This window comes from Falco peregrinus, chromosome 8, assembly GCF_023634155.1.
Source record: "Falco peregrinus isolate bFalPer1 chromosome 8, bFalPer1.pri, whole genome shotgun sequence".
Lineage (NCBI taxonomy): Eukaryota > Metazoa > Chordata > Aves > Falconiformes > Falconidae > Falco > Falco peregrinus.
In genome coordinates, this window is record NC_073728.1 from 20,521,826 (window position 1) to 20,548,300 (window position 26,475).

At 41.7% G+C, this 26,475-nt stretch overlaps 1 protein-coding gene across 5 annotated transcripts in view; it reads right to left on the minus strand.

Annotated features, from left to right (window-relative positions):
* The window catches only part of MAP3K20 (mitogen-activated protein kinase kinase kinase 20), a 92,651-nt gene that overhangs the window by 22,706 nt on the left and 43,470 nt on the right, over positions 1–26,475 (minus strand). For 3 of the 5 annotated variants that reach the window (XM_055811600.1, XM_055811599.1, XM_055811601.1), the window contains 4 exons: positions 25,865–25,951; positions 22,191–22,265; positions 17,123–17,229; positions 11,016–11,151 (listed from right to left, as the gene is read on the minus strand). In XM_055811600.1, coding sequence (XP_055667575.1) covers positions 11,016–11,151; positions 17,123–17,229; positions 22,191–22,265; positions 25,865–25,951 — 405 coding nt within the window. Of the gene's footprint in view, positions 1–1,694; positions 6,733–11,015; positions 11,152–17,122; positions 17,230–22,190; positions 22,266–25,864; positions 25,952–26,475 lie in introns of those variants that run through there. The other 2 variants (XM_055811603.1, XM_055811602.1) reach the window with 1 other exon arrangement.

Here is a 26,475-nt window from a genome sequence, read left to right on the forward strand (position 1 = left end):
ATCTCCAATAGAAACAATTTAGGAAGAAAAAGTCAACCATCCCACGGAGCGGGATGCTTTAGCTGCCTCTCCTCTTAGCTCTGACACTATGCAAAGGCTTTTGCTTTTGCAACAGCTTTGGTACCACCTGATTTCTGCAATAAAAATAACGCTGTCATTATGACTCTCTCCCGAATGATGGGTATTTTCTGCAGAAGGAAGGAAAACCATCACGAGATGGCAGGGCAAGCAGATTTTGGATTTGGGCCACTGTGGCTAGTCTTCCTGTACAGACAAGGCTCTTTTGGTTTCTGTCAATGCTTCGTAACCGCTCCCGTGAGGCTGCAGGAGTGCAGCGCTTCCCAGCCCCCTCCCGTGCTGCAGCCCCTGCCGGGCACACTTTGTGGTACTCCAGCTTGAAGCACAAGGAAACCACAGTGGATGGACAGGAGAACGGCTGCGTTAGGTGAAATTCTGGGATGATTTGAAAACTGACATAGGAGAAGATGTCACTATAATACCGATTGCCATTTCACTCATTCAAGCACGTGGTATCCCAAGCTTCACCTTCTTGGCAGTTTTATCCGGCTAGAGGGGTAACATGAATTGGTAGGTATGTACTCGAACCACCAGCATCTCCCAAAGGCTCAATACCATGACACAGTTGCAAACTTATTCCATGTACACCACATTGACTGATGAGACACTCAGCTCGGTTACCCACCAGCCTCCAAGGCTTTGTTACCTCGTCCGGAGAGCCCTGCCACCTATGACCCCTCCAGCCCCCACCCACAGGCCAAGCGTACCCCCCCGGCAGGCACTCCCCCCACCTGCCTCCAGCTCTCCAGCCAGGAGACCAGGGTCCAGCATAACCTGCCCACAACTTTCAGCCACCGCTGTGAAGCACCCTGTGCAGCATCCACGTGAAACTCCCACCGAAGGACTTGTGACTGCCCAACACCCCTTGACTTCTGCCTCCGTATCTATGACCTTTTGCTGCCCACCCCACTTTGCGGACTCTTCAGATCCTCTTCCTCCTCCCCCATCCATGTCTTAGCCAAACCTTGCTGGGCACAAACTGTCCATGAGATCAGCTGAACCCACCTCTGTGAGGAGGACCTAGCAGACCCTCAAACCCATCCTTTTGCCCACTGCATCCCTGAAGGGGACAGGGCCAGAGGCATCGGGGTGAAGCGGCAGAAGGGAAGATGCATCTGCCAGAGAAAAGGAGACCTCCCTGACTCTTTCTCTCTACTGTACCATACTACCTGCTCTTAGTCCGGCATTCCCTATGGTAACAGCTACCCGCAGCCTGGGCAGGACACTGTGGGGCAAAAGTAGTGCTGGGGGCAACACCTGAACGTGAGGGAGGGCAAGCGGCAATCGTAAACATCCTTCGGAAGGTGGTGGGCCGTACCTTTTGTACGTACCAGCTGGTGCTGCGGGAGGAGCCTGGTACAATAATTTGTACAACTGAATCATTTACTGCAGAAGTGCAATACTGTGTTTTTAGTTGCACAATGGATTTTTTCCAGCTTTTCCCATGTTTAAATATAACTAGTGGCAGAATACATTCTGAATTTTTCAATTTAAAAAAAAAAGATGGGAGAATAAAGGAGAAATGTCACACAGTGAATAATGCAAAAGTGACTTAAACCAGCAGACAATAAGGAACCTCTTGAAACACCAGCATTTTACACAGGGACACAGATGCATAAAATTTACTGTCAAAATGTTTATTGCAAAATAGAAGTTTGGAACAAAGAGAAGCAAAGGAAAAAGTTCACATCAAAAGGAAGTTTATGACACCAATTGAGGAAATTGAATACATTGCATGGTTTCTTTTTGTTTGTTTGCTTTGGTTTTACACTGGAAAAATCAAATCCACAGCGTGATCAAAACAAGACATCATATGTCAAGTGCAATAAAGAGAGTAACTGACGCTGCAAGGTTTTACCACACAGAAGTGTAACATTGCATGTTCCACACAAATGATAACTTCAGTTTACAGCACAAGAGTTTTGGCACAGGCGTTGCACTCAACTTTGTTTTTTCAGAAGGGAAAATGAAGTTTTCTAACACCATGAAAGTATTTTCTATTCAAATTTTATCAGTTCACACTTGAAGTGTAAGTAGCATTGACTCCTAGTATTCCGTACAAAACCTCTTGAGTAGTGCAAAAGCAAGAAATGCAGTGGACTATATCTGACTTTAAAAGGCATATGAATATTTAGCACACAATATAAAATGTTTAAAGAAGGTTGTTGGTTCTATAGTTTTAAAATTAAATCTTCACACATCAGAAATCTCTGTGTAGATTTTACAGTGTACACAAAGTCGAAGTCTGGGGGGAAAGGGAAATGTCTCTCCTCCAGATTCCTACCAGTGCATTTTAAGGGCTGTGAAAATTACTAAATGAACTCAGTTTTCTACCTGATCGTTCTACCTAGGACTGTAGTTAAAACCTCTGTCAAGTTAGAGGTCTTATTAAAAACCTGTAAAAGCTGCCTGATTACAGAAAAAGGAACTACAGTACTAAAGACACAGTAACGCTGCTGAATACTTAACAGCTATATGCACACTACAGATTTACTGTTACTGCTGATAGCAATATAAATCATCATTGCATCAAGTAGTTAACTCAGAATAACCACTTTAAAACCCAGAAGAAAAGGGAATCAACATCTAACAAAACCTTTGGAAGGATAAACAAATGACCAGTCCTGAACAGGTCTGCGTGCCAAGGAGCTGTGCCAGACCTCACCTCCTGGAAGCCCTTCCCACCTAGAGGGGACAAGCACCACATCAGGCAGCACACAGCCAGCTGGGAGCACAGCACACCTACACACCATGCCTTAGCACACTTGCTACTCAAAGGAATTAGGGGTGCGATCGCCACAAAAACGACTAGATCAAAAGTTTTCCTCCATTAATTCCCTCTTACATTTTTTCCCCACTGCTGAAGGAAAAGAAAGGGAATCGGGAGTTGGACATCCTGCCTTGGTCCCAGTCACCCTGTATCTTTGAACAAGGCAAAAGCCAGTCCTCACCATTCCTCTCTCAGGCCATGCACCCATCTAAGACAACACTGGCAATACAACAGCCCGGTAAAAACACAAAGTTCAGGCCTGGCTCTCCCCCTCCCCCTCTGGCAAATACAGCAATATTATTTTACTGTAGATACCTCCAGGGCTTTATGGAAGGTCCCAAAAAGCCTCGTGGGGACTAGTGAGCCGAGAGGTGTATGAGGCACAGGAAGGCTTTTGGTGGCTTTGCTCACAGCCCAGAGCAGCCAGAGAAACACCTTTTGCATTTGGTTAATGCTTTCATAAGCTGATGGACTATGTGGCTATGGACTGTTGTGGAGACCTATATACCCTGGTGCTGATACAGGTACAAGACAGACTGGGTTGCACTGCTGAGGGAAATCAGGCGTGGAAGATGAAATACTCTGACCTCCTCCAACCAACATACCTGCCTGCCAGAGCCACTTTCAAAACCTTTATCTAGTGAGAAGCATATCAGAGGCAGAAGCAACACTACTTGGTTCTCACATATGATTTTTGGCATCTAGTATAAAAGGCATCACAGGAAAGTAAAAATGCAATCAATATTTTTAGCAAGCATAGCCAATATCCTAAATACAAGACTATCTCAAGGGAACTGCATCAGAAGAGTTTGCCATATGTCATCACCTCTACGATTCAGGGACCACCTTTGCTACTTTGAACAGACAGGTAAGTTTTACAAAAGTTTAAATTTTCCCTTAATATAGCTTAATTTGCTTTGACAAATATAATGTATGGGGATAGAAAGGGGAAGAGGGAAAAAAAATCCAGCTTTGATTTATCAACAAGTACTAGAACTAAGGAGATAGAGGAAATTCCTATGAGCATGCTACCAAATACTGATGGTATTTTGCTGAAATAAGTTACATGTCTGAGTAAACACAAAACCTTTTCGACAGACTTAAATCTTGTGATCTTTCAACTATGAAACCCTGTGTCATATTACTTAAGGACTATTTTTACTTCTGTAAAGATTAAGGAGAGGATTTATAAATTCAGTTAAAACCTATGCAAATATAAACGTCCATAAAGTGCTCTGAGATTGCCAGATGCTAAAAAAGTGCAAAACGTCAGTGCTAGGGACAGATTTTTGGGGTTTTTTTGACTACTTAATGTAATGAACCAAATTTCATTTTCAGTTAAAGCTGTACAACCCTACACTGCTCATGTGGTACAGTAATTTATGCACAATGACACACATCTTAAGATCTAAAGTGCACATATTAGATTACACAAATCCATCAATTTTTCCTGGGTGCAGTTACAAAAATAGCATCATTGCTGTGGGTGTTAGCAGAAGTAGACTTACAAAAATAGTACAAATCTGCACTGGAAGCAGCCTATTTGCTCTTACTTCCATTTAATTATTTGCCCTTCAATGTCCCTTTTTCTCCCTAAGATCAGGTTGCTTTGGTGGACCTAAGAAGCAATCCCTACCTGTGTGGAAGGAGCAAGTTCCTCCTTGGGATACTCTGTAAATTTACTGTATCATTTAAATTACAATTCCGGCATGAGAAAAGCTTCCTGATACAAAAGGGTTACCTTCAAGCCAATGGATTTGCAACTGTTAGTAAGAAGGTGGAATGTGGAATGACATCCTACAGAAATTAAGCATCTTGGAGGGTCTAATCCTGTGCAAACTGAGTGGAGTAGGCTAGCTTGAAGAACAGCGCTTGCTGCCTTGCAGGTTACCAGACCAGTGCTGATGCTCAAGGATAAACCAATTCTCTCTCACAACTCGAAGAGGTGCCCATCCACACTCTAAAAAAGCTCCTTCAAAGAACTTTCTCTTTTGTTGCTTGAACATGTAACGATTTCAGGCCTGCTGTTATCTAATGTATCTATTTCTCTCCAAGCTATCTACAAAAGCACTCACCATAATATGTAGGTTAGAGCTGTGTAACAGGCAAGCCTATAATTAAAGAAGCCACTCAAAAACAGAAGTTTTCATAAAAGAAACCCCTCTAGTAATTGAGAATGGAATTTTGATAGCTTATTCCCACTACAGCTCAACTAGACAGTAACATTTTTCTTTTGAAAAGCTGCCCTTCCTCCTTGGGCAAATATTTTACAGAATCTTCCCTTCTAACCTGCATTTGTGTTTGCACTGGTTTCCCTCCCTCCTTCTGCATCACCACTAAAGGGGTCATCAGGAGAAACATACTCACTGCTCTCAACCTAAGTGCCTGGCAGGCAATTATCGCAGCAGATTGTTACACACTGAGTTTTATGGTAAGTCATAATAGCAGTGGCAATACTTTTAAAGTGTGATTTAGCTGCAAAAAAACAAGTACGCAAAGACTCGTAAATATTCCTCACGTTACCATCATCATGGAAAATTTCACATAAGCCCCAGTAGTGGGGTCCAAGCTGAAATGTCACAGTGGCTTCTCTTTGTCCTTTCATAAGGGCAGCACCCACGGCTTAGCAATCTTGCAGAATCAACGTTTACTAACACCGATTTTTAATCTCAGGTACAAGAATAAGTCGATCAAAGTTAGTGAGGCTTCCTGGATTTACATCAGCATAACTGAAAATTAGCTTCTAGATCACAATATCTGGTAATAGATGCAGAGGTCCGATTGCAGTTCACTTTGCTAGAGGGAATTATATATGCATGCACACACATGAGAGGAAAAAAAGATCAGTTTTACAAATAATCTACTAATAGGGATTATCTGAATTCTGCTGCTATTCAGTTTTAAAACTGTGTATTTAACTAACCCCTCCCTTCCCCTCAACCAAGCTTCTCTCTTCCTAGAAACGCATTTGTGACTTCCCGCAATGCTGCCTTGAAAAAGGCTTTAAACTAGAAACACAGCAAACCCCTCCACTGCATCAGTAAGAAAGAATGGATTGTAGAGAACAGCAAATCTGGAAGTACAAGTATATTCACGATTGACAATGAAAGGGGTAAGGGAAATGACAACACAAAAGAAAAATCTGAAGTACATTAATGGCATTAATGGCATTGAAGTTTCCCCCAATGTTTCCAGATCTTAAGTTTATCTGGCCATACTTTCTATAATCAGGCATCAAGAATTAAAGATATAATCACGGTTCTTAAAAGAATATCTCACTTAGTTCGGAAAGTTTAGTTCAAATTTAATCAACGCAGAAATAAGTCAGCACAATCTAAACAAAAACAACATGTCTTTCTACACACAAACATACTCAGTCTGGGAAACTTCTCACTTTTTTTTTTTTTTTTTTTTTCTTTTACAGGATTTAAACAGACCAAACTGACAGGATTCTTGTTCTAAAACTTTATTGTTTTGCTTTGCTAAAATCAATTTCAGGGTTAATTCTATAACTGATTTCATTCGCTGCTATCATCTGTGTCATCAAAATCATCATCATCATCGTCATCTGACCAGTTGAATTCACTGAAACCCAAAGCCATGTTGATTTTCTTCCCTTTTCTCATAGAGGTGGTTTTAGAAGAATTCTTTTTGGCTTGCATGTTTATCTGCATTCCAGAATGCAGGACAGATCCTGCTTGGTTCAGAGAGAAGATATCCCCAAAGCCCGTCATCATCAAGGCCTTCAGACTTTGGTTCATGCCAGCTACCTCCCCGTTACTTGTTGCTGTGATCTGACATGACATCTCTGCACTGTTTGACTCCTCTGTTTTAGATTCAAAGTAAGACTCCTCAGACATTCTTGCAGCAAGAGGTAAGAGAAACTATTTAAAGGAGGAAAGGACAGAGCAAAAGTGAAAGTTAGAACCAATTTAAAAATCAAGGAAAAAGACACCACCAGATTAGTTGGCAATCAACAGAAAGCACGACGATTAGTGAATCTAAACACGGAGATCAAGTAAGAATTCATTAAACCAGACAGCTTCATTCTGGGGTCATTGTTCTTAAACGGAAGTGCAAAATCACTGAGTTGCATGGCAAGACATGGTAGCAGAGCTTTCATGACAAAAGAAGGTTCAAACTCTTCAATCCTTCTATTTTGTATAACGTAAAACAGAATGTGACATTTCCCAGCCAGGCGGACTGGCTCCCAAGGCAATGTGGTACAACAGAAGTCTGAGTGAGTTGCTTAATTGAACCTTTCAGGATTGAAGAATAAATTGCGTTAAGATCAGAGAACCCAAACAAGCTCCCAAGGTTTGGTGCAGAAGTAGCAGCCCTCTAAACATCAGAAATAACAGCAGCAGTATTACTTGTGCAAAGACTGGTTTTGAGTGTATGCTCAAAAGGAGAGGAAGGGGTCACCCTGTGATGGCCACAATCAGAAACCAGCCTCTCGCCAACGCAAAGGACACGGGGACCGGCCTCCAGCTTGCACCAGCACCTTGCTTCTGGAAGATGTCCCAGGGAGGAGCAGGCAGGGGAAGAGGGGCTGTTTGGTTGGCTGGTCAGCTGCTTCAGCTTGGTTGCTTTTTCTTTTTTTTCTTTTTACTTTTTTTTTTAAGTGATATCAATAGATACCTGCTATTTGGTTGTACATCATATTAAATCCCTACTGATTTAATCTTTACCTACAGATAATGGTATTTTCCTGAGCCAGTCGATTTGTAATAACAAATGAAGCGTGCCTTTCCAGATAAATAATGACTAACGCCTCTTCAGAGTGGCCGGGCTAGTAACCTCTGTGACACACTTGCCTGTTCTCCACAGGGAGTAAAAACTCAGGAGTTTCATCCTAAATTAAGCTACCTACTAAAGCAACAGCAAAGGAGCTGTGTGTGAACACCTCAACTGGCCTTTCTTTCCACTTTGCAGCTGTCTGCAAAACTACCTGTCCCAAATTCATGATTTTCCACATCTTTTTTAACCTAATCAGAAACCTAACTGAAGAATCAATGGCACTAGGTCACACAGAGTTACAAGGGTCATTGTGGTGATGCCCTGGTCTGTAACACAGGAGGCTCCATAGCCAGGCTGCCCACAGAGTGACCATTTCTCAGCAAAACCAGTGATACTGACAAATTGTCTATCATTAAAAAGGACAGTATCTATATTTTGTCACTCTTGAGTTTTCCCTGCTTACACTGGCTTCCTCTTCGTGTTGTGGTTAACAGAAGTTAGTGAGCATGGCTTAAGAAACAAAAAATTAAGAAGCTGGAGAGATGGGGTGCCATACTTTTCATGCGTCCTATGGCTAAGTGATGAAAGAACCTGCAGCTAAGCTTCTGTACACCTGGCTTTATAGGAAAAAACAATTACACCATCACCAGAGCGCTACTCAGATCAAGGACACCAAAAGCTCCTACGGATGAAGAGATCTAGCCACAGAAACAAGATGCTCAGCACACATGACTCACTTCCAAGGTAGTTCTTCTGTCAGCTACTGGAGTTTTAGTCACTTTAGATCATGGAAAAGCATCCCCTGACATATGGGAAGAATTCCCTACAAGAATCAAAGCAGCTGCAAAACAGCTTTCCACTAAAATACATTGCTGGGTGTTTGTCCAATGCCTGGCAGCGGGTTAGCTGCGAACGGGCTGTAACTGTGGCTCATTTAATGAGTTATAATCACCTTACTTTGTACTTTGCCATCTTGTTATCTGGAGAACTTAGGAACTCTTTGCAAAAAGGTGTCACGCTGCATATGATAACTATCATGAAAAGATCCTTATAGATGGCTGGGATCCCCAGTCTCTGTGCAAGCCACTGTTCTTAAATGACCACCTGCAGGTGCATGGCACCAGAGGTGAGTGTCTGGATTTTATGTCTTGCTCACTGTCTTCCTCTAAATATGAGCTTCAGCTTAGCTACATACACTCCCTTCTTAAAGTCAGGTCTTTCAAAAGAAGTCTCCCATTTCACTGCAGCTGTGGATAAATTTTACTCCTCCAAAAGGCTCCTGATTCCCTTGTGCAAGAGGCTCTTGGAGATCTGCACAAAGGGAATTTGCAGAGATCAGACTCAACGGTGTCTGTTGTGTAAGACACAGCAGAAATGGGGTCAAAACAAGAGCAGGGAGAAAACTACTTTCACAGAAGTGTTTCTAAAGATTGGCCTCATCCTTCTCTCATGCTGATGTATGTAAAGCTATACCTTATTCTTTGGAGTAGGAACAGCCTGCCACTAATAGCTACCTACTGTGCAGGATGGCAGGACGAAGCTTCTACCAACCCTGAAACACTGGAGAATCAAGTGGAAGAGACAGCTTCCCTGTTCTCCTTTCACTTGGTTGGAGTTTCTCCTCCTGCACACCGCTTTAGCAGTATCTGCTGGCCTCTGGTCTTCACTGCAGAGCAAAACTAAGTGACCACAGAGAGCAGAGCGGGGATGACAGTACCAGCTAAGGCACAACAAGGCCTAGTGTTGGTTAAGAACGAGATATAAGCCTAGTGGGCACCCTAAGCTGTGTTATTAGCTCTGGTTGCAATATCTTTACTACTGCTTTTACAGCCAAGATAGCTTAAAAATCGAGCAGTGCACCTCCCTGTTGCAATCCTCCAGTTTGATACTGCTGAAGACATACCCTGAACCGAGGGAGGTAGGGAGGTAGAAACTTGATTCCAAGGATTACAGCCTGCAAACAGAATACCCAGGGATATTTTGCAAATGATTTACAACCAATCCTGCTTGAATGAGCCAAATTTTGCTAGTATTTCAAATTTTTTTTCCAACAGAAGGGCTTTTTTTTTTAAAGTTGTTCCATGTAACAGTTCACTAAAGATCTATGGAAAAAAAACAAATCTATATTTCTCTATTAGAAGAAATTGCATTTAAATGCAATAGGAGAGTTGGGTTAATGTTACGCAGAAAGATAGTTCATGCTCAGCACAATAGGCCTCAGCACAATGCTTTACTCTTTCAGCAATACCAGCTCTAAGTGAAAAGTATAAGTCATAAGCAAGTACAGCATAAAAACCCCTAGGGCCTTCCTCGTGAAAAGATTTGCTCATTAAGGCTGTGCCTCATGCTGTGCTCAGGATAGATGATGACCCACAGCTCAGTTACTGGAAGTTTGCAAGCGTTAAAGCAGGCATATAGATATCTACTGAGAACATACAATATCTGCACATAGGAAAACATTCATTCTTCATGATTTCATTACTGCATGTTCACAGCTGGAACATGAATGCAACTTCATTCAAACACCAGCAATAATCTCTGCCTTAAAAACAAGTTTTATGTAAATGGGTCTGGTTGGAATCAAGGTTACAAGTAGGATAAAATTGTGCGTGAGAATACTGCATAATATAGCAATATATGCTACTGCAACCTTAATTTGGTATTTGTTTTGGTGAGTGCTTCAAAACCAAGTAGGTAATGCAGTATTTTTCTTAAAAACAATTCTGTTGTAGTATGTCTAGCCATGCATTAACCCTGTGGTCCTCCCTCTGCCAATCAGTAGTCAAGAACATCACAATTTCATTAAGAAATTCAAGGTAATCCAACAAAGGGGTTTTGTTCAATTTATTAATAGAAATGTGGCAATCCTAACAGCTGGTAACTGGCCAGTACAAGTATGTTAACTAAAATTATGAACAAAGCCCTAAATTAATACTTCAGATTTTGACCCCCTTTTCCACAGAATAGAAATTTGCTTCTTCTCAAAGAGAAAGAACAGAACAATAAAAAAAACCTCAAATTACATAGGTTTCCCAAGCCACCTTCTGCAAGAAACAAACGATTCTTACATTTAAGACTGAATCCTACATCCATTCAAGTCAACAGCTTTCTAGTTGAAAAATGAATTTATTTAATGCAATAAACTTTTAAAGCTGAGAACTGCAAATAAATCAATGGGAAACTGTTTAAGCGCCCATGGCACAATACGAACTGTCAGCAGTATATGATATCTAATGTATTATGATGAAACTTTAAAAAATAGTATAGTTATTTGCAGTGATGTAATAAAACAGACTTTAATTGGGCCAAAGGAACAACTACAAAAAAACAGGGGCACTATTTCCTTTGGTGTGTCTTTAGATTTACATAGACAAAGCTCCAAATACTTTCTGAAATAAGATGATAGGTTGAATTATTGTCTACTTACGGGAGTATTGGATTGTTCAGTCAACTTCTGCTCCCACATCCTCAAACGTCGCTCCCGTTCCTTTAGCTCCTGCTCTTTGAAGCTCAGATCGCGCTCCAGTTTCTTTAGTCTCTCTAAGGTTGCCTCAATTTCACATCTGCATGGAGACAATTTGTTATGTCTTGTCTTTTCCTGACACATATAAATTGTTCATAATTCCCACTTCAATGTTCATTAAATGTGAAAGGCTGAGAAGTGCAACACCAACTCAAGCAGTTCATTTAATTACCAAATGCAAAGCCTTTCAGAGCTTTAAGAAAAACTGGCAATGTTTATACTTGAGAATAACTGTAATACCTTCAGTTGAAGAAGAATAACATTTAAAACAGTAAAATGCCATACAACATTTTATATAACAACAGTTTAAAAACTAAAATGTCGTCTTTTCCCTCAACATCATGAAACATAATCTTAACCATAAAGAAACTGCATTAAGAACTGGTAATGGGACTATTATTAGCAACACAATATGGGCAGTCTAAGAAGCCCATTTGCCTGGGTTTATAACTTTGCTATAAATATTACTTGGACTTAAGATACACAGAAGCAGCACTGGGGTGTTTTTCCCACTTACTTCCTGTTTCTCTGGGTGAAAATATAAGAGAAAGAACATAAACCATGATATGACCCAGCCCTGAAAATGGTTAAAAATACAAGCTTTTCAAGTTAGGAACAAAAGGCTTTGGTTTACCTTCTGCCTCTCACCATACCTGCAAAGGTGTGAAAAATGAGAAAGGCAGAAGTGAAGGCAGTACTCTAAGAAGCTTTGGACACTGTCTTTGTTGGGTTGCACTGCATGTACCTCATCCCTTCACAAAGTGCTCTGACATGCTTTCTGATGGACAGCATCTTTCAAACACATGAACTGAACTGCTCTTGCAAAAGAGTTTAATCAGTTTTGCACTACAAATGCAGGGCATATATTAGAAGGCACAGAAAAATAATTCTGTCACTAAATTCAGCCATGTTTTTCTGCTTGTAAGATCACCAAAGAAAAACCTCCAATTTGTATCAGAGGTTGTATTTCCATTTAACAGACCATTTCTGTGACTGACTGGGAGACTGTGCACTGCCTGGCACCTGTGTTTTGACTATTACTTCAACTGTTTCCTGTTCACACTGTGGGAGTCACAGCATTTCTTTTTCCTCCTAGAGAGAGCGAGCTCCTAAGGAGCCCGAGATCCTAAAGAGAGCTCTGAAGACAGCTACTGGGACTCTGCAATGCCAAATCTGCTCAGACTTTCACATTTTCCCTTTGTAAACACACTGCAAACAAAATCTGCTTTTTAATGTGGGGTTTTTTTTTTAAATAATTAAAAGGACTAACAAAGTTAGTTGTCATTTCTATTGGGGGGGGAAGGAGGAGAGAAAAAGAGAAGAAAATTGTGTCTCCCTGTAAATTTCTCATAGCATGGAATGATTAAGTTCTTCTCCAGTATCAAGCTAAAGGAGTTCAGGCTCTCAGTGTGGGAAAACGCATACCCAAATAGCCTATTTAAGTAAATATTTCAAGTGTGTCAAATCTTACAGATTTCATACTTTAACAAGGCATCCCTGTCAGAGCGCAACGCTTACCAAGTACAGTGAAAGGATTCAGAGCTGGAATAACTAGCAAACTCTACCACCACACTTAATTCTGCTGCAAAAATCAGCCACCTGGGGCAAGGGCACTTATCACACTTAAATCCTGCTGAGTGAGCTGTTCAATGTGGTGGTCAGAACAAATGCCCCTCACAATTATTATGCTTCAGATTTGAAGCAAAATTCTCTCTCTTATTTAGGCATGCAAAGGTGAAGGGTGAAATCTGTGCTGGGTAGAAAGTGGTCACACATCCTAAAGAGATAATAAAGGATCAACACTAAAAACCACTGGACAGAAGGGCAGAAAGTGACTCCTCTCCAAACACTCATTTCTCTACCGTAAACCCCTTCTGTTGGGTGCAACATATGCTATGCAATCTACAGTGGGAACTACAGAGCAATTTGAGCATAGTTGCAAGCGCTGCTTTTCTTAGTTTGTCTCTCAACATCACTGCTGCTTGTATGCAACTCCATAATTTTTAAAATATGTAAATTAAGTTATCTTTTAAATAACATTCTGCACTGGGAACATTCTGGTAACGATAGCTTTCTGTATATCAAAAGTCTATTTTGTGCTGTAATTACCTCTCTTCATCAGATAGAAACTTCTCTTATAATAAAAGGTCAGTCTGTGAAAACGGTTGCATTCTGAAAAATAATTCCACTGTATAATAAAACAGTGTAATTAAAGAGAAAGCTAACGTACATTGCCCAGTTAATGAGTCTTACTTCATAAATGAAGCAGCTTGAAACATTATACGTGGTAGGGCATGTGGATTTGTTTGCTTCTGTTCTGCAATCTGAGCTTACTGGCTTTTCTAGAATAATCTCATTCTGTGACAGTGAGGAATGTTTACTGTATTATTAGAAACCATAAACAGTTACAGATTAAAAACAATGACTGGCATTTGTTTATATGACTTGAATTGCTACAGATACACTAATGTAAGTATCACTAATAGACTATTTTAATCATTAGAATAGGCATTCGTGGGGAGAGGATGGAAGAAGGAATGCAGTTAGTACATCTGACTAAATGCAGACAAATGTGATCTCTCACTGAATTGGAACATCATTACTTCAACAGTAATTTTTTCCTACTGTAATAAAAAAGACCTGAGAAAAAACTCCAAAAAGATCACAGAACATGAACTTAAACATAAGGCAGACCTGTGCAACTTCATCATTAAGATAGTGGCCCTCTTGGATTAAATAAGAAAAACGTGAAGGGTAGAACAGTTAGGAAATAAGATACTGAATTATTTTAATGAAATGATAGAACAGGCAGATTAAAATTATTATTAATATAAACACCAAGACCAGTAAACATTGCAAATGCAACCACATTACAGATAGGTCAAAGTGTCCTTTATCTTATCACCTCTGTCGGTCACGTATAGACTTGGCCCACTCTCACTTTTCACGCCAGCCAGCCAGTGACATTGAAGACTCTGGTTACTTGCCATTACAGATACATTTTTTGCATGTGTCTATACAAAAAGAACCTCACCTTGCCTTTTTTAATAGCGGGAAAAAATGTAATCCAGCTTGTCTGAGCTTTGATTTGCTTTGGTAAGTGCAGTATCCCTGTGAAAGTGCAGTATCCCTGTGAAAGTGCAGTATCTGGATCACTAATTTGGAGGTCCCTCAAAGGAACAAGCATAACCTTCGCTTTTCCCAAGCCCACTCTTCTCCGGGGCTCTGACAGCCGGGCTTCATTAAAATTCCCTATTTCTCGGTAACGCATCTCATTCTTTCCCTATTCCTGGTTCAACAATCTCTTTGCAAATCACTATGAGCTCAAAAATATTAAAAAAACAAAGCAATGAGTAAAAGCAAAGATTTTTCAATGCAGAAGTTAGCACACACTAAACTTCTGTGCAACTGTACTAGAAATGGTTTTAGCCTGTTTTAGCTTATCCCTTCGGATCACTTCATGCATACAAGTCTCTAATCCACTTTAACCTGCACATTTTGTGCATACTTTCTGTTCATTGCATTAACCATGAGTGTCTCCATGCCGGTATTGCTTTTGCATCAGGGAAGGCTGCCGTTACCAGAACCAGGTAAGAGGAGAGTGCCGCCCTTCCCCTGCGCTCCAGCAAGACCCCACACAGCTCTGGGTCTTTCTGCGCTTGCGTGTTCACTTTCACTTAATTCAGAAATCATCTTTGCTTTTGGGCAAATCACGTCCTCTCATGCATTTTATTTTCTCTCTTACATTTCCTTGTTTCCAAGCCATTTATTCTTAAAAAAAAAAAAAAAAAAAAAAAAAAAAAGAAAAGCAGCAGCCAAATTTACTTTTAACACAAGTTTCCATGGTAAGAAGTTCTTCTGTGCCTTGGTAGTGCCAAAACCCTTTTTCTTTCTACTTGGCTTTCTACTGGCACCTTGTTAGCCATTCCTCATCTGAGCAATTTCAGTGCATCAAAATAAAATCTGCAGGAAACACTTGGCCTACCCGCGTCATGTTCCAAGAAATTAATCCATGCAGTGAAAGACAGAAGTTGAACATTACCAAACGTTAACTAGCACGGCTTTTGTTCTGCTATATTGGCAAGATTTAAGTAGTTATTTGTTTTTCCTGAAGGAATTTAAGTTTTTACAAGTATTTTTACTATATAGGGGTGTATCAGAAATACCTCACTGGGGGATATTTTTCTTCTAGCCCTCCTTGTACTCTGCCTGCTGCCAAAACCACAATACGACGTGCAGAGTCTGCACAGCTAACGGCGGCCAAGAGATGCGGTTTTACACTTTAAATATCTGTCACCTGTCCAAAGCCTGAGCACACTGATTTGGGTGGCAAGCGGGCACACTGCCAGCACCACAAAAGCAACACCACGGATAACATCCTCGCGATGCGACTGAGAGCTGGGCATGGGCAAGGGGGTGCTCGCGGGGAGCCGTGCAGCGCTGCCCGTGGGGAGTGTGTCCCGGCCCGGCCTGGCCCCGGCAGGTGCAGGTGCAGGCAGGCACAGGTGTAGGCAGGCGCGGGCGGGCAGGCAGGGGCAGGCGGGCTGGGGCAGGCAGGCACAGGCACAGGCATGGGCAGGCACGGGCACAGGCAGGCACTGGTGGACACGGGCACAGGTGGGCACAGGTGGGCACAGGCACGGGCATGCACAGGCGCAGGCAGGCACAGGCGGGCACAGGCGGGCACGGGCGGGCACGGGCAGGCACAGGCAGAGGCGGGCACAGGCAGGCGCAGGCACAAGGCGGGCACAGGCAGAGGCGGGCACAGGCGCGGGCAGGCGCAGGCGGGCGCTGCCGCCAGGAGGTGGCGCGCTGCCGCCGCCGGTGCCGGTGCCCGAGGCCGCGGGGGCTGCCGCCGGCGCTGCTGAGTCAGGGCAGGAGCCCCGGCCCCCCCCGGCCCCCCCCCCGCTATTTATACTCCCGCCACGTGACCGGGGGCGTCCCGCCGCCAGCTCACTTTTTCCAGGCGCCCGGTTAGCGCAGCACGCCTCGCTCTCCCGTGGGAGCCTGCGGAGGATGCGTGGGACGCTGGATCTGAAACCTGCCCCGTTTCCCCGCGCTCTTCCCCATCCGCCAGCCGCCCCTGCTCCAGGTTTCTTCGATCCCTGCGCTGCCTGCAGGCAGGGAATCTTCCCGTTATTTCTGCTCCCAGCTCACCTGGAGCTGCGCCAACGCTTCTTAATATAGACTGAGGCACGACCGTCTGGTAAAGATCTTCTGCCTCTGCAGATCTGTTTTCAGTTTTCTTTTGCAAACAGAAAGATGTGCTGCGAGGCTGCAAGCTTTCCAATCAGGAACAGGGTTTTGAAGTTTTGGCACATACAGAAAAAAGGCCAAAACTTTTCATGTGAAACTGCATTATGCAATCAAATTGTCTCAAATCTCATCTCCGTTTATAATCACTTATGAATAAAAATTACACTCAGCAATCGGTGAAATCATCCACTCAATTGATGCGGGTGCGCTGTGCAAAAACAGGGCTGGCCTGGGTGTGTGTGTGAGCTGAATGCATGGACACAAAGCCAATGCAAAGGCGGGTATGCACAAAAAATGGCAGAATGCATACAAGCAAAGACAAATGGAGGCTTGATTTGGGAAAAAAAAATACCATTCCTTTTAATTTCTTTTTAAATATAAACATATGCCTATAAACTTTCTATGAAAACTGCATCAAACATACATATACCTGAGTTGTTTTGACCCCACACGACTGACTGAAAACACGTAATCGGTTTTAAGATGCGAGTCATAAAACCATAAATATCATGACACCTAAACCAGTGGAATAATAAGTATAGGGTACAGCTAAGTGCATTGGCTCCTAATGCAAGTTTCACAACATTCTGGGCATTCCTGAAAAACAACAAGGTAAGCTGCATTCTAAAAATACCTCAAGCGCAGATATTTTCTACCAACACATCATCAGTCTGATGTCCTTCTGAAAAGAATATGGACTCACACCATTTCAAAGGAAAACCACATCATTTCATCTTGGGAGGACGGAAACTTACCTCCACTCCGCCTTGTTATGCAGGAATGAGTTACACTGGTCTGGAAGGCTGCTGTCATTTGACATAGATTCCAGGATTGAAATGATTTGCTTGAAAGACGGCCTTTTCTGAAGACAAAATGACAACAACAAACAAACAAAAACAAAACACAGCATTTGCATTCACATACAACTACTACTGCGTAAAATTATTTGCAGGATTTTTTCAATAGAAAGACTGCAAGCAACAGAAATTGGGATGCTGTTTTCTGAACACAGCATCCTACAAGACAACTAAATTTGTAAATGGGGTTTTTTTTTGTTCTTCCCACTGAAGAAGAGGTCAGTGTGGGAAGAGTCACATAAGCTAGTAGGGCTCAAGCCTTAGCTCCGTCTCCTCCCATACTCCTCTTCCGGTAAAACCTTTTGGTACTCAATAAGAGCATTATACAACATTAGTAGAATCAATAACCATCAAGATTCTTAATTCTGAACAATAAAGTTTTCCTCAAGCTAAGAAGGAAAATCTTGCCAGAAGGAGAAGGCTGGACTCATTAGCAATGGGTAATTAGACAGATGCCCTTTTACAGGCAGTAACCCAAACTCTTTAATGTGTGAATATGTTACTTAGCTGCCCAACAAAAATGGGTTTCTGTCTGCGGTTCCCCCCTTGCAGAAGACAGACTTTCCAGATAAACCTCTCACTTTGCCACCTCAGCAGCAGCTGGGGAAGGAGGGAAGACTGAGGCTAGAGCCGGGTGTCTCGACTGGCAGCCAAGCTCATGCCAGTGTTCTCTTCTGTCCTGGGCTCATTTACTGAACTTTTGGTTCCAGTGCTCTCCATCCAGCACCCACTGTGCTCACTAGTCACGGAAAGCAGTTAAAACTTTTCTGTATTTTCTACTTTCCCCTTAGTCCCAAAAGGAAGCTATGAAGTAGGATAATAACTGAAAAAGCCACAGTTAGATGTTTCTTGAAAGAGCACTGACTCTGTTAGTCTGTTTGACAGACCCCAGACAAGGTTGAGACAAAAGGTTGAAACAAAACGTAGATACATAATAAGGGGATGATGCACATTCTCTCTCTATCGTGCCTGTAATTATACCATTTCTGCTAAAATTACAGATGCTGCAATTAAAACGTGCATTTTAATTCGGGAGCACAAAAACAATTAGGAACAATGCTAAGGTGTCTCTCCCAGGAAGATCCAAGTGATTTCCACATTATAAAAGAACGACAATTTCTTTCTTTTAAATGTCAAACAGCATGAAAAAGTGTCAAATGCATAACAAAAAAAGAGACAAGCTCTCTTATACTGTAATGCTGCACTATCTGGCTGTAACTGGAGGCTTTGTCTGTCACTTTTTGGTCCATCTCTGTGATTTCAGGCAACAGGCAGTTGGATGAGCTATGCAGATTTTCTTTGCAACAGTGCCTGTCGCATCCACCATGTACTTATAGTTTGGCCCCCAGCCCAGCGTCCATGGAGTGGCAACCTGGGTGCATACAAGCAGCACGGCAGCAGGTGCCTATTCAGCTGCACATGGCTTGCACTTGTTGATAAAAGTCCCAGTGTGGAAACCCAGTCAGGTCCCCCCTGCATTTACAGGGGGGCTGGAGGAGGCAGCAATCCTCCCCCTACATGCATGGTGCTGCTGGACCTGCCACAGCTGAGCAGACCCTCTGAACATGTCCTGGAAGAGCATGAACCTCCCCAGTCAGGGAGTGTGCCGTGCCAGGGGCGCAAAGCACAATATTCACCCTGACACCAACCAGGACGCACAACTCTGGTGCAGCTTTAGGGCAGGAGAACTTCTCAGCAGCCCTCGCACCCTTCTTGCTGCTACAGCTGCACCTCTTGTAACCAACCTAGCAGTGGCTGTGAAATGCTGAGGGGATTCAAGAGCCTCCCAAATGGTGAAGAAGTTGCCAGACACGATCATGGCTCCCCACCAATACACCAGGGTACTGTCTCTGCTACGTACTGTCCAACAGACTGGCAGGTGTGTAATATGCCTGTACTAAACTAATTTTGTTTTCAGGAAGAGATGAAGGGCAAACATCCCCATGTTGCATTAATTACAGTTTTTTATGGCTTATTTAGATTTCTTTTACAAAGCACTTTTGAGGAGTTTTGCTTGCTCCTTCTTTCTCGGGGGTATACTGGGAGGTATAGGGCAGGGCTGACACCACATAAGCACAGTCAACATTACTATCAGGTCTGCCTGGAGTAACTGGAGTGGAAATGGTGACAGAGAACAGGACTTTTACTAAGGGTGGGTGAAAGCACCAACTGACTGATTTGGGAGGAGCAGCACTCTTTGGGTCCTATGCTGCAGGCAAAGGAGCTGTTGAGTTGCACAACTGGAGCTGCAGCAAACGCACAGTCACACAGTGCTGACAGAGCTTGGACATCTCTGGCTGTGCGATTTCTGTGAACAGCCACGAGCTACCCTGCTACCTTTGTAGCTGCCAGATTTACAAGTACCAGTTTCCTGGGAGGCAAAGCTGACAGGAAGACACAAGTCTACACTGCCATGTGGGTTTTGTTGGTTTCTTCACCCTAGGCAAGGATGATTTCTGATTTAATAAATGCACTGTAAGTGCAGACTGATACCTTGGTTAAAACTGGCAAGAAAGGATTGATGAAATTGGGAGCCCAAGCTGAGAAGCTGAGAAGCCTTTTTTTTTTTTAAAAAAAAAAAAAAGAAAGTCTTATTTTCAGTGGATGACTGCTTAGCACTCTCTAGACAGTCAGGCATCTCAAGTCAGTCCTTGTAAGAGATTCTTAAAATACCAAGGCATGAGTCGCCTTTGAAAACTGCTTCCCTTTATATCTGTGATGTCTCTCACAAAAATCTTTAAAATATATGCCCCTCCAGCAATAATTCTGGCTGCTGTTCCATTCAATATTTCCTACTAAACAGGTCTGCATAAAAACAGGATATTTAATCCATATGGCTTTCCTTTCTTGCTGCTTCTCTGTTTCCAGGTTTCTGATTTCCATTAAAATATTCACTAATATATAAACATCTTTGATGTTAAAGTGGGGATAAACTGAAGGAACAGATGAAATGAGAAAGAACCACTCACCTGTGTTTCAAAAGCAAGTATCCCCAGTAACAAAAGGCCTCAGTGATGAGCAACCTTGTTTGTACCATTATGTAGTACCCAAGCAAAAGCAGCTTGTTTGGTAGAGATTTTAACATGTGGAAGTAATTATTTAAGATACGTAGTTAAACAGAGATTGTTCTTGAATAATTACTGACTTAAAATAATTAGTAATTAACATTTTAGTAAAATGTTTTGAACCCACTAGGGACTGTTTGTTTCAACTAGCACAGTTTAAACTGTATAAAGATTACCATTACGAATATCATGTGGAGCAATGCACTAGGGACATTTTTCTCCATATATGAAGAAATTCTTAAGAATTCAAAGCAAAGTTAGTAACTATCCATTTCCTGTGAGGAAGTTACAGTATGAGCCATGTCTGATACTCCAGCTGCTTTGCAGCAGCTCTCCAAGTGTATTCCTTATCCCCACAGTAAATGCACATTCCTATTTTCTCAGGGGTAAGCCACCCAAAGACACCTCATGCCTTCTGTGGGCTAAAAGTGTGCACCTCAGCGATTGCTTTTGAGCAGCTGGCATCCTCAAGCTCACCCCCGCTTGACCTTCAGTAACTTGTTCATGCACTGACTATCTGATTTTCTAAAGCTAATCCTTGCTAAAAGGGAACGTTACACAGAGCAGTATTTTAGAGGAGTGTGCTCCATCTTTTGGCTCATGCAGGCCACACAGCCTTTTATCAAGGCATTTTGAGAGCTTTAAGTAGTGATCCTTTCCCAACATGTGACTGAATAAGTCGGTCACATGCCCAAACTGTGACCAGAGATTACTCCATTTCAGTCATGTGAACAAAGCATTTATAATTGCTTAACAGAAGAGAAGCTGCATGAAAAAAGCAGCAAAGAGGAGACTGTCAGAAAAACCCATCTAACACAAGATTCACTCTTGCACACATCAGAGACACCCCTGGGAGCACTGCTCCCAGGAACCAGCTCGCAGCCAGGTGTATTACTCAGGCAGACAGAACTCTGCCTGACGGCTGACCATCCTTCTTTTACAACATGCAGATCCCTCCCTCTCCTTGAAAAACAGCAACAGCCTTCTGGACACTTAGATATGTAGCTAAATCAAGGCAGAGTGCAAGCTCATCTAGTATGTGCTGCAATTACAGAAAAGCAGTTCCAGTAATTCTTATTCTATGGCATTTGTTAGTGATGCTGACACTTGGGAGTAGTTATTAAAGGTATTATTTCCTTTCCTTTCCTCTATATACTATACTTCCCTCTCTCAAATACCTTCATAAGCAAAGGAACTGGATACTAATCCTTGGTAATAAAGCTAGTATGCCCACAGGCTCTTTCCAGCCAGTTTTATGTACAACAGGATGGTAGCAGAGTCCATTTAAAGAATGTTAACTCCCATAATATACAAAAACTTTTACCAACTAAATACTCTCTTTAATTTCTCTTATAGTTTATTCTTGTAGGGGCAGATTAATACTGACAATAGTTTGGCTCTTTAACTTGTATGTCTACTCTGTTTTCATGGTTAAAGAGTATATTACAGTACTTCTCTTATTACAACAGAATTGTTATAAAGCTCATCATTCAAAGTCCTAAGGGAAAAGATCAGGAAAGGTTTAATGTTAATTTAGAATGCATTGCTGCCGTTTCTACCCGCATTTTACAGACTTTTTGACTATTGGAAGAAAATAGAAAAGAACAATTTTTCTCTTGCTCCAAAATGACTACACTGTTGCCATCTCACATTGTTTATGGCCATTGTCTTTAGTAGCCAGGTAAGTTAGTAGCACTCTTGATTACAAGGGAAAGAGAGACATTTAGGTATATATATGTAAACCCATTAAAAAGACAGCCCCACCTACCTTTGTGAAGAAATGTGTCTGTCAGCATGCATCGATACTGTTAGCTGAGACTTGTCCTCCAAAGAAATGCTAACACACTTGGCAAAACAAGGCAGGAGGTGGTGGTATAGAAATCAAACACCCATTAAATTACCTTTGAATCGGCATCCCAGCATTGATGCATCAGTTCTGCAAAACTCTGGGGACAACTGCTTGGAATGGTTAATCTCTAATGGAGAGAGAAAGTACCAGTTATTGGAAGCATTTCCCTTTAAGCCGCTACTAACAGATTTCCTATAAGAACAATGCAATCAAAAGTAGTAAAACACACTCTTCTTTCTTCTGAACACAATACAAAAACTTATTATTAAAGAAAAATCATAATTACTAACACTAGTGAGATGTACAATTAATTAATAGACCTGTAAGGAAGGAATGGAACTAATGCACAAATGGAGCTCCTTAAGAAAGCTCAGAGACAAGGAAGTAAAAATGAGACAAACAGCTTTTAATACTAAAACACAGCAGTTTGTGGAGGTTACTGCATGGTATTCTAAGATGCTTATCAAGGCAGGTATAACATACAGCCTGCCTTAATTCCTTTGTCCCACACAGATGATCCAGCTGTACAATACTATAATCACTTTTGATACAACAAATGGCTGAAATATGGATCACATTAACTCAGTGAAAAAGAGTTAAGTGAAGCTCTACATGACACAAGAGACGTTTCATGAGCCTGTGGTCAGAAGGATTAATGAGGACATGCAGATCTCAGAAAGCACTCAGAGAGCACCGTGAACTCATATAAATATTTCCTGATGACTGAAGACAGGGAGTTGTTGGTTACAGCCAGGACCACTGACTACAGAGAGTCAGTTTGAAGCTTGTCTGGTTTCCTTTGCTGAGAGTTTTAAACCATGAAAAGATTCCCTCAGCCAGTCTTAGAAGACTTTTAGTTTAAAGACTCTGCCTCCAGACTGGAAAGCCTAAAAGCAAATCCTTTCTCATATATACACACAGAGCCACTGAAGCCTCTCTGGCTGGTTAAATGTGCATCCCAACAACATTACACATATAAGGAGATCCCTCTGCTCCAGCTAAGGCCGTTAACCAACTTCACATGTTTCATACTAAATTAAAAAAACATACATAGATAAGAAACAGTTACTCAGTGAAAGTAAGTCCAAATATAAGAGGGGTCAGACTGGAAAAAGGGTTCCCTGTCCTGTAACAGGTGAGAACCAGGTATTACAGTCCTGTTCAGATCAACCTGCCAGGAAGACCCTTTCATCAGTCCAACTATTGTCATTGCAGAAGCAAAGCAGAGCAAGTTGTCTCAAACTGTACCATTGTATTACTGCAGCGTGACCTGCAAAGCCTTACAAGCCACAGCAGCCAAAGCAAGAGTTAACAAATTCTGCTGCTCCACAAGCATTTGAACACCATGAAAACTGGAAACATGAGATACAAACCCAGGGCACTGCAGGAGTATGATCATTAAAATAATGTAATACCTTAAGGTGCAAAGCTTTCTGTGCAAGAAATACACAGAAATTTGTACAATGCATAAACAAATTGTACTGGTGCTTGATCTCTGGTTGACTCATTAGCCTAAAAATACACTGGCTAGTCTTGCTGAAGTACTTGTGTGTAACCCTCACTGTTCCAGGAGGTGGAAAATCAGTTGCAATTACCATTTATGTGTGTCTCACTTATGCAGAATGTTATCTGTCATACCATATAGAGGTAGCAGGTTCCAAAAGTGTCATATTATAATAAAGATGATTATGAGATTACACCTAGCATAAGCTGAACTCTTGTGTTTTAATATTCCGTAGGAAAAAAATATGTACTTGTATAGAAATCTACTAGAAAAAAAACCCAAAACACTGTGAAATTATGCTAAGAGTTGAAAAAGACCCATACAGAATCATTCAAATCCACTTCATCTGTTGGGCTCAGACTTTGCAAAGGGGGATTTTTCACCCTACACAATTATGTTTTAGCCTCAGCCCCACACTGATTTTAACAAGAGACTTGCAGTGCAAAAAAATGAAGGACTAGCTCAACAGTGATTCAATTCTGTTGTGAACTGGAACCATGCAACCCCGTTGATGCCAACAGATTGAACTGACAGCAGAATCTGACCCTTGCACTTGCTTTGGCACACAGAAACTATGAAGAAAAGTAGCACAAGCTGACTTTTACAAGGCTTATGCTGGGCATGCTCCCTAAATGATGGCCAGAAGAAATAAAAACTATGTGAGCAAGTGTTACTGCCCTCTAAGCTCCCTGGCACCCTTCCAAAGAAGATGGTAGCAACAGGCTAGTGGCACCTGGCAGACAAACAGCTGGCTCTGAAAATGTCACCCCTTAGGTTTCCTCAGCCATGAGTCACGTAGTCGCCATATCCACATTTTGTTTGTATTGTATTTTACAGTTACTTGCTCTGGAGAACTGTAGAAAATGTGTGTTGTACCCTCTGACATCTTTCAGCGTACGACTACACCTCTTTACAACGTTCCCAACGCCACTCTGAACCCCTTACATAAAACTGTACATGGTATGCACAGGAAACAAATGCTGTTGATGGAAGGCTTTATAGTTCGTCCTTCAAAATGCTGTATGAGGCTTTTCCTAAACTAGGAGAAGGAGCCTCTTTGTGCCTCCTGCTCTGATAAACACTGTAGAAGACCACATTCATAATCTTCACACTGTTAGTGCAGCATTTCCAACTAATTGGTATATCACAGCATCTCTCACCAGAATTAATCCAGTCCTCAAATAGAAGGGGGGGGAGAAAAAAAAAAAAAAGAGGGGATAAAAAACACCAACAAAAAAAAAAATTAAACTAAGAGGAGGAAACCTAACTCCTCTGTTTAACTCTGAAGCATTTTGAGAAACAGTTTATGTAGAATAATAGGAACCTGTATTGTACAGCCACTGCCTCGCCATTGTAATGTTTCCCAAGCTTCTGCTGTGTCTAGATAGAGGAGGTTTCATCTTTGTGGAGGATTTCCATGCTTGTCTGTGTGTGGTACAGTCACAACTTTAAATGTTTTTTAAATGTAGTTACTGTCTTTGATATCAAGGGACTATGTGTTCAGATATACGCTCACATGTCCAACTAACTGAAAGCCTCAATTTGTGTGAAGAAGAAAAGCGAGGCTGGGGACACTGTACAAACGGTGTTTACACCACTGAAGTGCTTTTGAAATGGAAAGACTCTGCATGAGGAGGCTTGCAGCTATGCCACAGCCTTGCCGATACCAGTGAGAAGCTCATCTTCAATGTAGTGTTGAACGTAGGTGGCAAAACTGTAATTTCTCTCTTTTTTTAAAACTATTTTTTCTTCTTTTATTTTTGAAATTTTCATCTAAGCGGCAGTTTCTTGTACTATAGTGACTCCTGCTGGGAGAGTTAAGTTGAAGTAGCTGAAGGTCTCTTACAGATATATCAACTCCCGGCCAGTAAAAAGATGTCCTAAACGCAGGAGATGGAGTTAAACTGTTCCCCTACCTTGGACGCAATGGCTTCTTTCATCACTAAGAACAAACCCCTAGGTTTTACAATTGAGACTGAGAAACTAGTACAGTACTTGTACAATTTTTGATCTACAGCATCACGACGTGAAGCTGCAACAATTAGATGTAAAGGGTCCATTCATGAGGAATAACATCACTTTGACCCTTTGTGTTAGCTCCTACTGCTAATCTTTCCATACGCGTGAACTTACTTTCAATTTGAAGAAGATGAAAAAGTCTTTTGCAAAACCCCAATACTGTTTTCTGATCTATGTACCTGAATGTAGAAACGTAGTCTTACCTCGTTTTTTTCCACTACAAGCCAAGCTACTTGTAATCCTTCCAAGCCTTTAAAGGGGACCTCCCTTGTTAGCATCTCCCAGAGAACCTGGAACAGAAAAAAAGAAAAGAATTTTTATTTCTGTACTTTGTATTTTAAATACATTATTAAACCTTGATATAGCACTATTCTGTATCCAATTATCAGGCAACCAGTTTCCATTTGCAGGAACTTGGACCAGTGTTTGTATGCAAGATCCTCTCACTAAATTAATTTGAATGTTTCTGCTTTTTCCTCTACAGAAAAGCAGAGATGAAAAACTGGATTGTGTGGGGTCTAATGCCTGCAATTTTGTGAGAGCCATGGAAAATGCTTTTTAGTTTCTTTGTACACTATAAAGTCCACATTTGGCAGTTGAGACTTGGGAAGACAATGAACTCCTCCTCTCCTTCTCAGTCCCAACTAGACACATCTTTGCTTTGTAGGCATTTTGCATTTAAAAATATTTCTATACGATTGCAACTATGCTTCTCAGTAGTCAGAATATGACCCAAAAGGTATTTTGCTCCTGCGATAGCCTATGAAAATACTAAACATAATTTTGCAAGTGAAACTGTAATTGTTTATCTCCA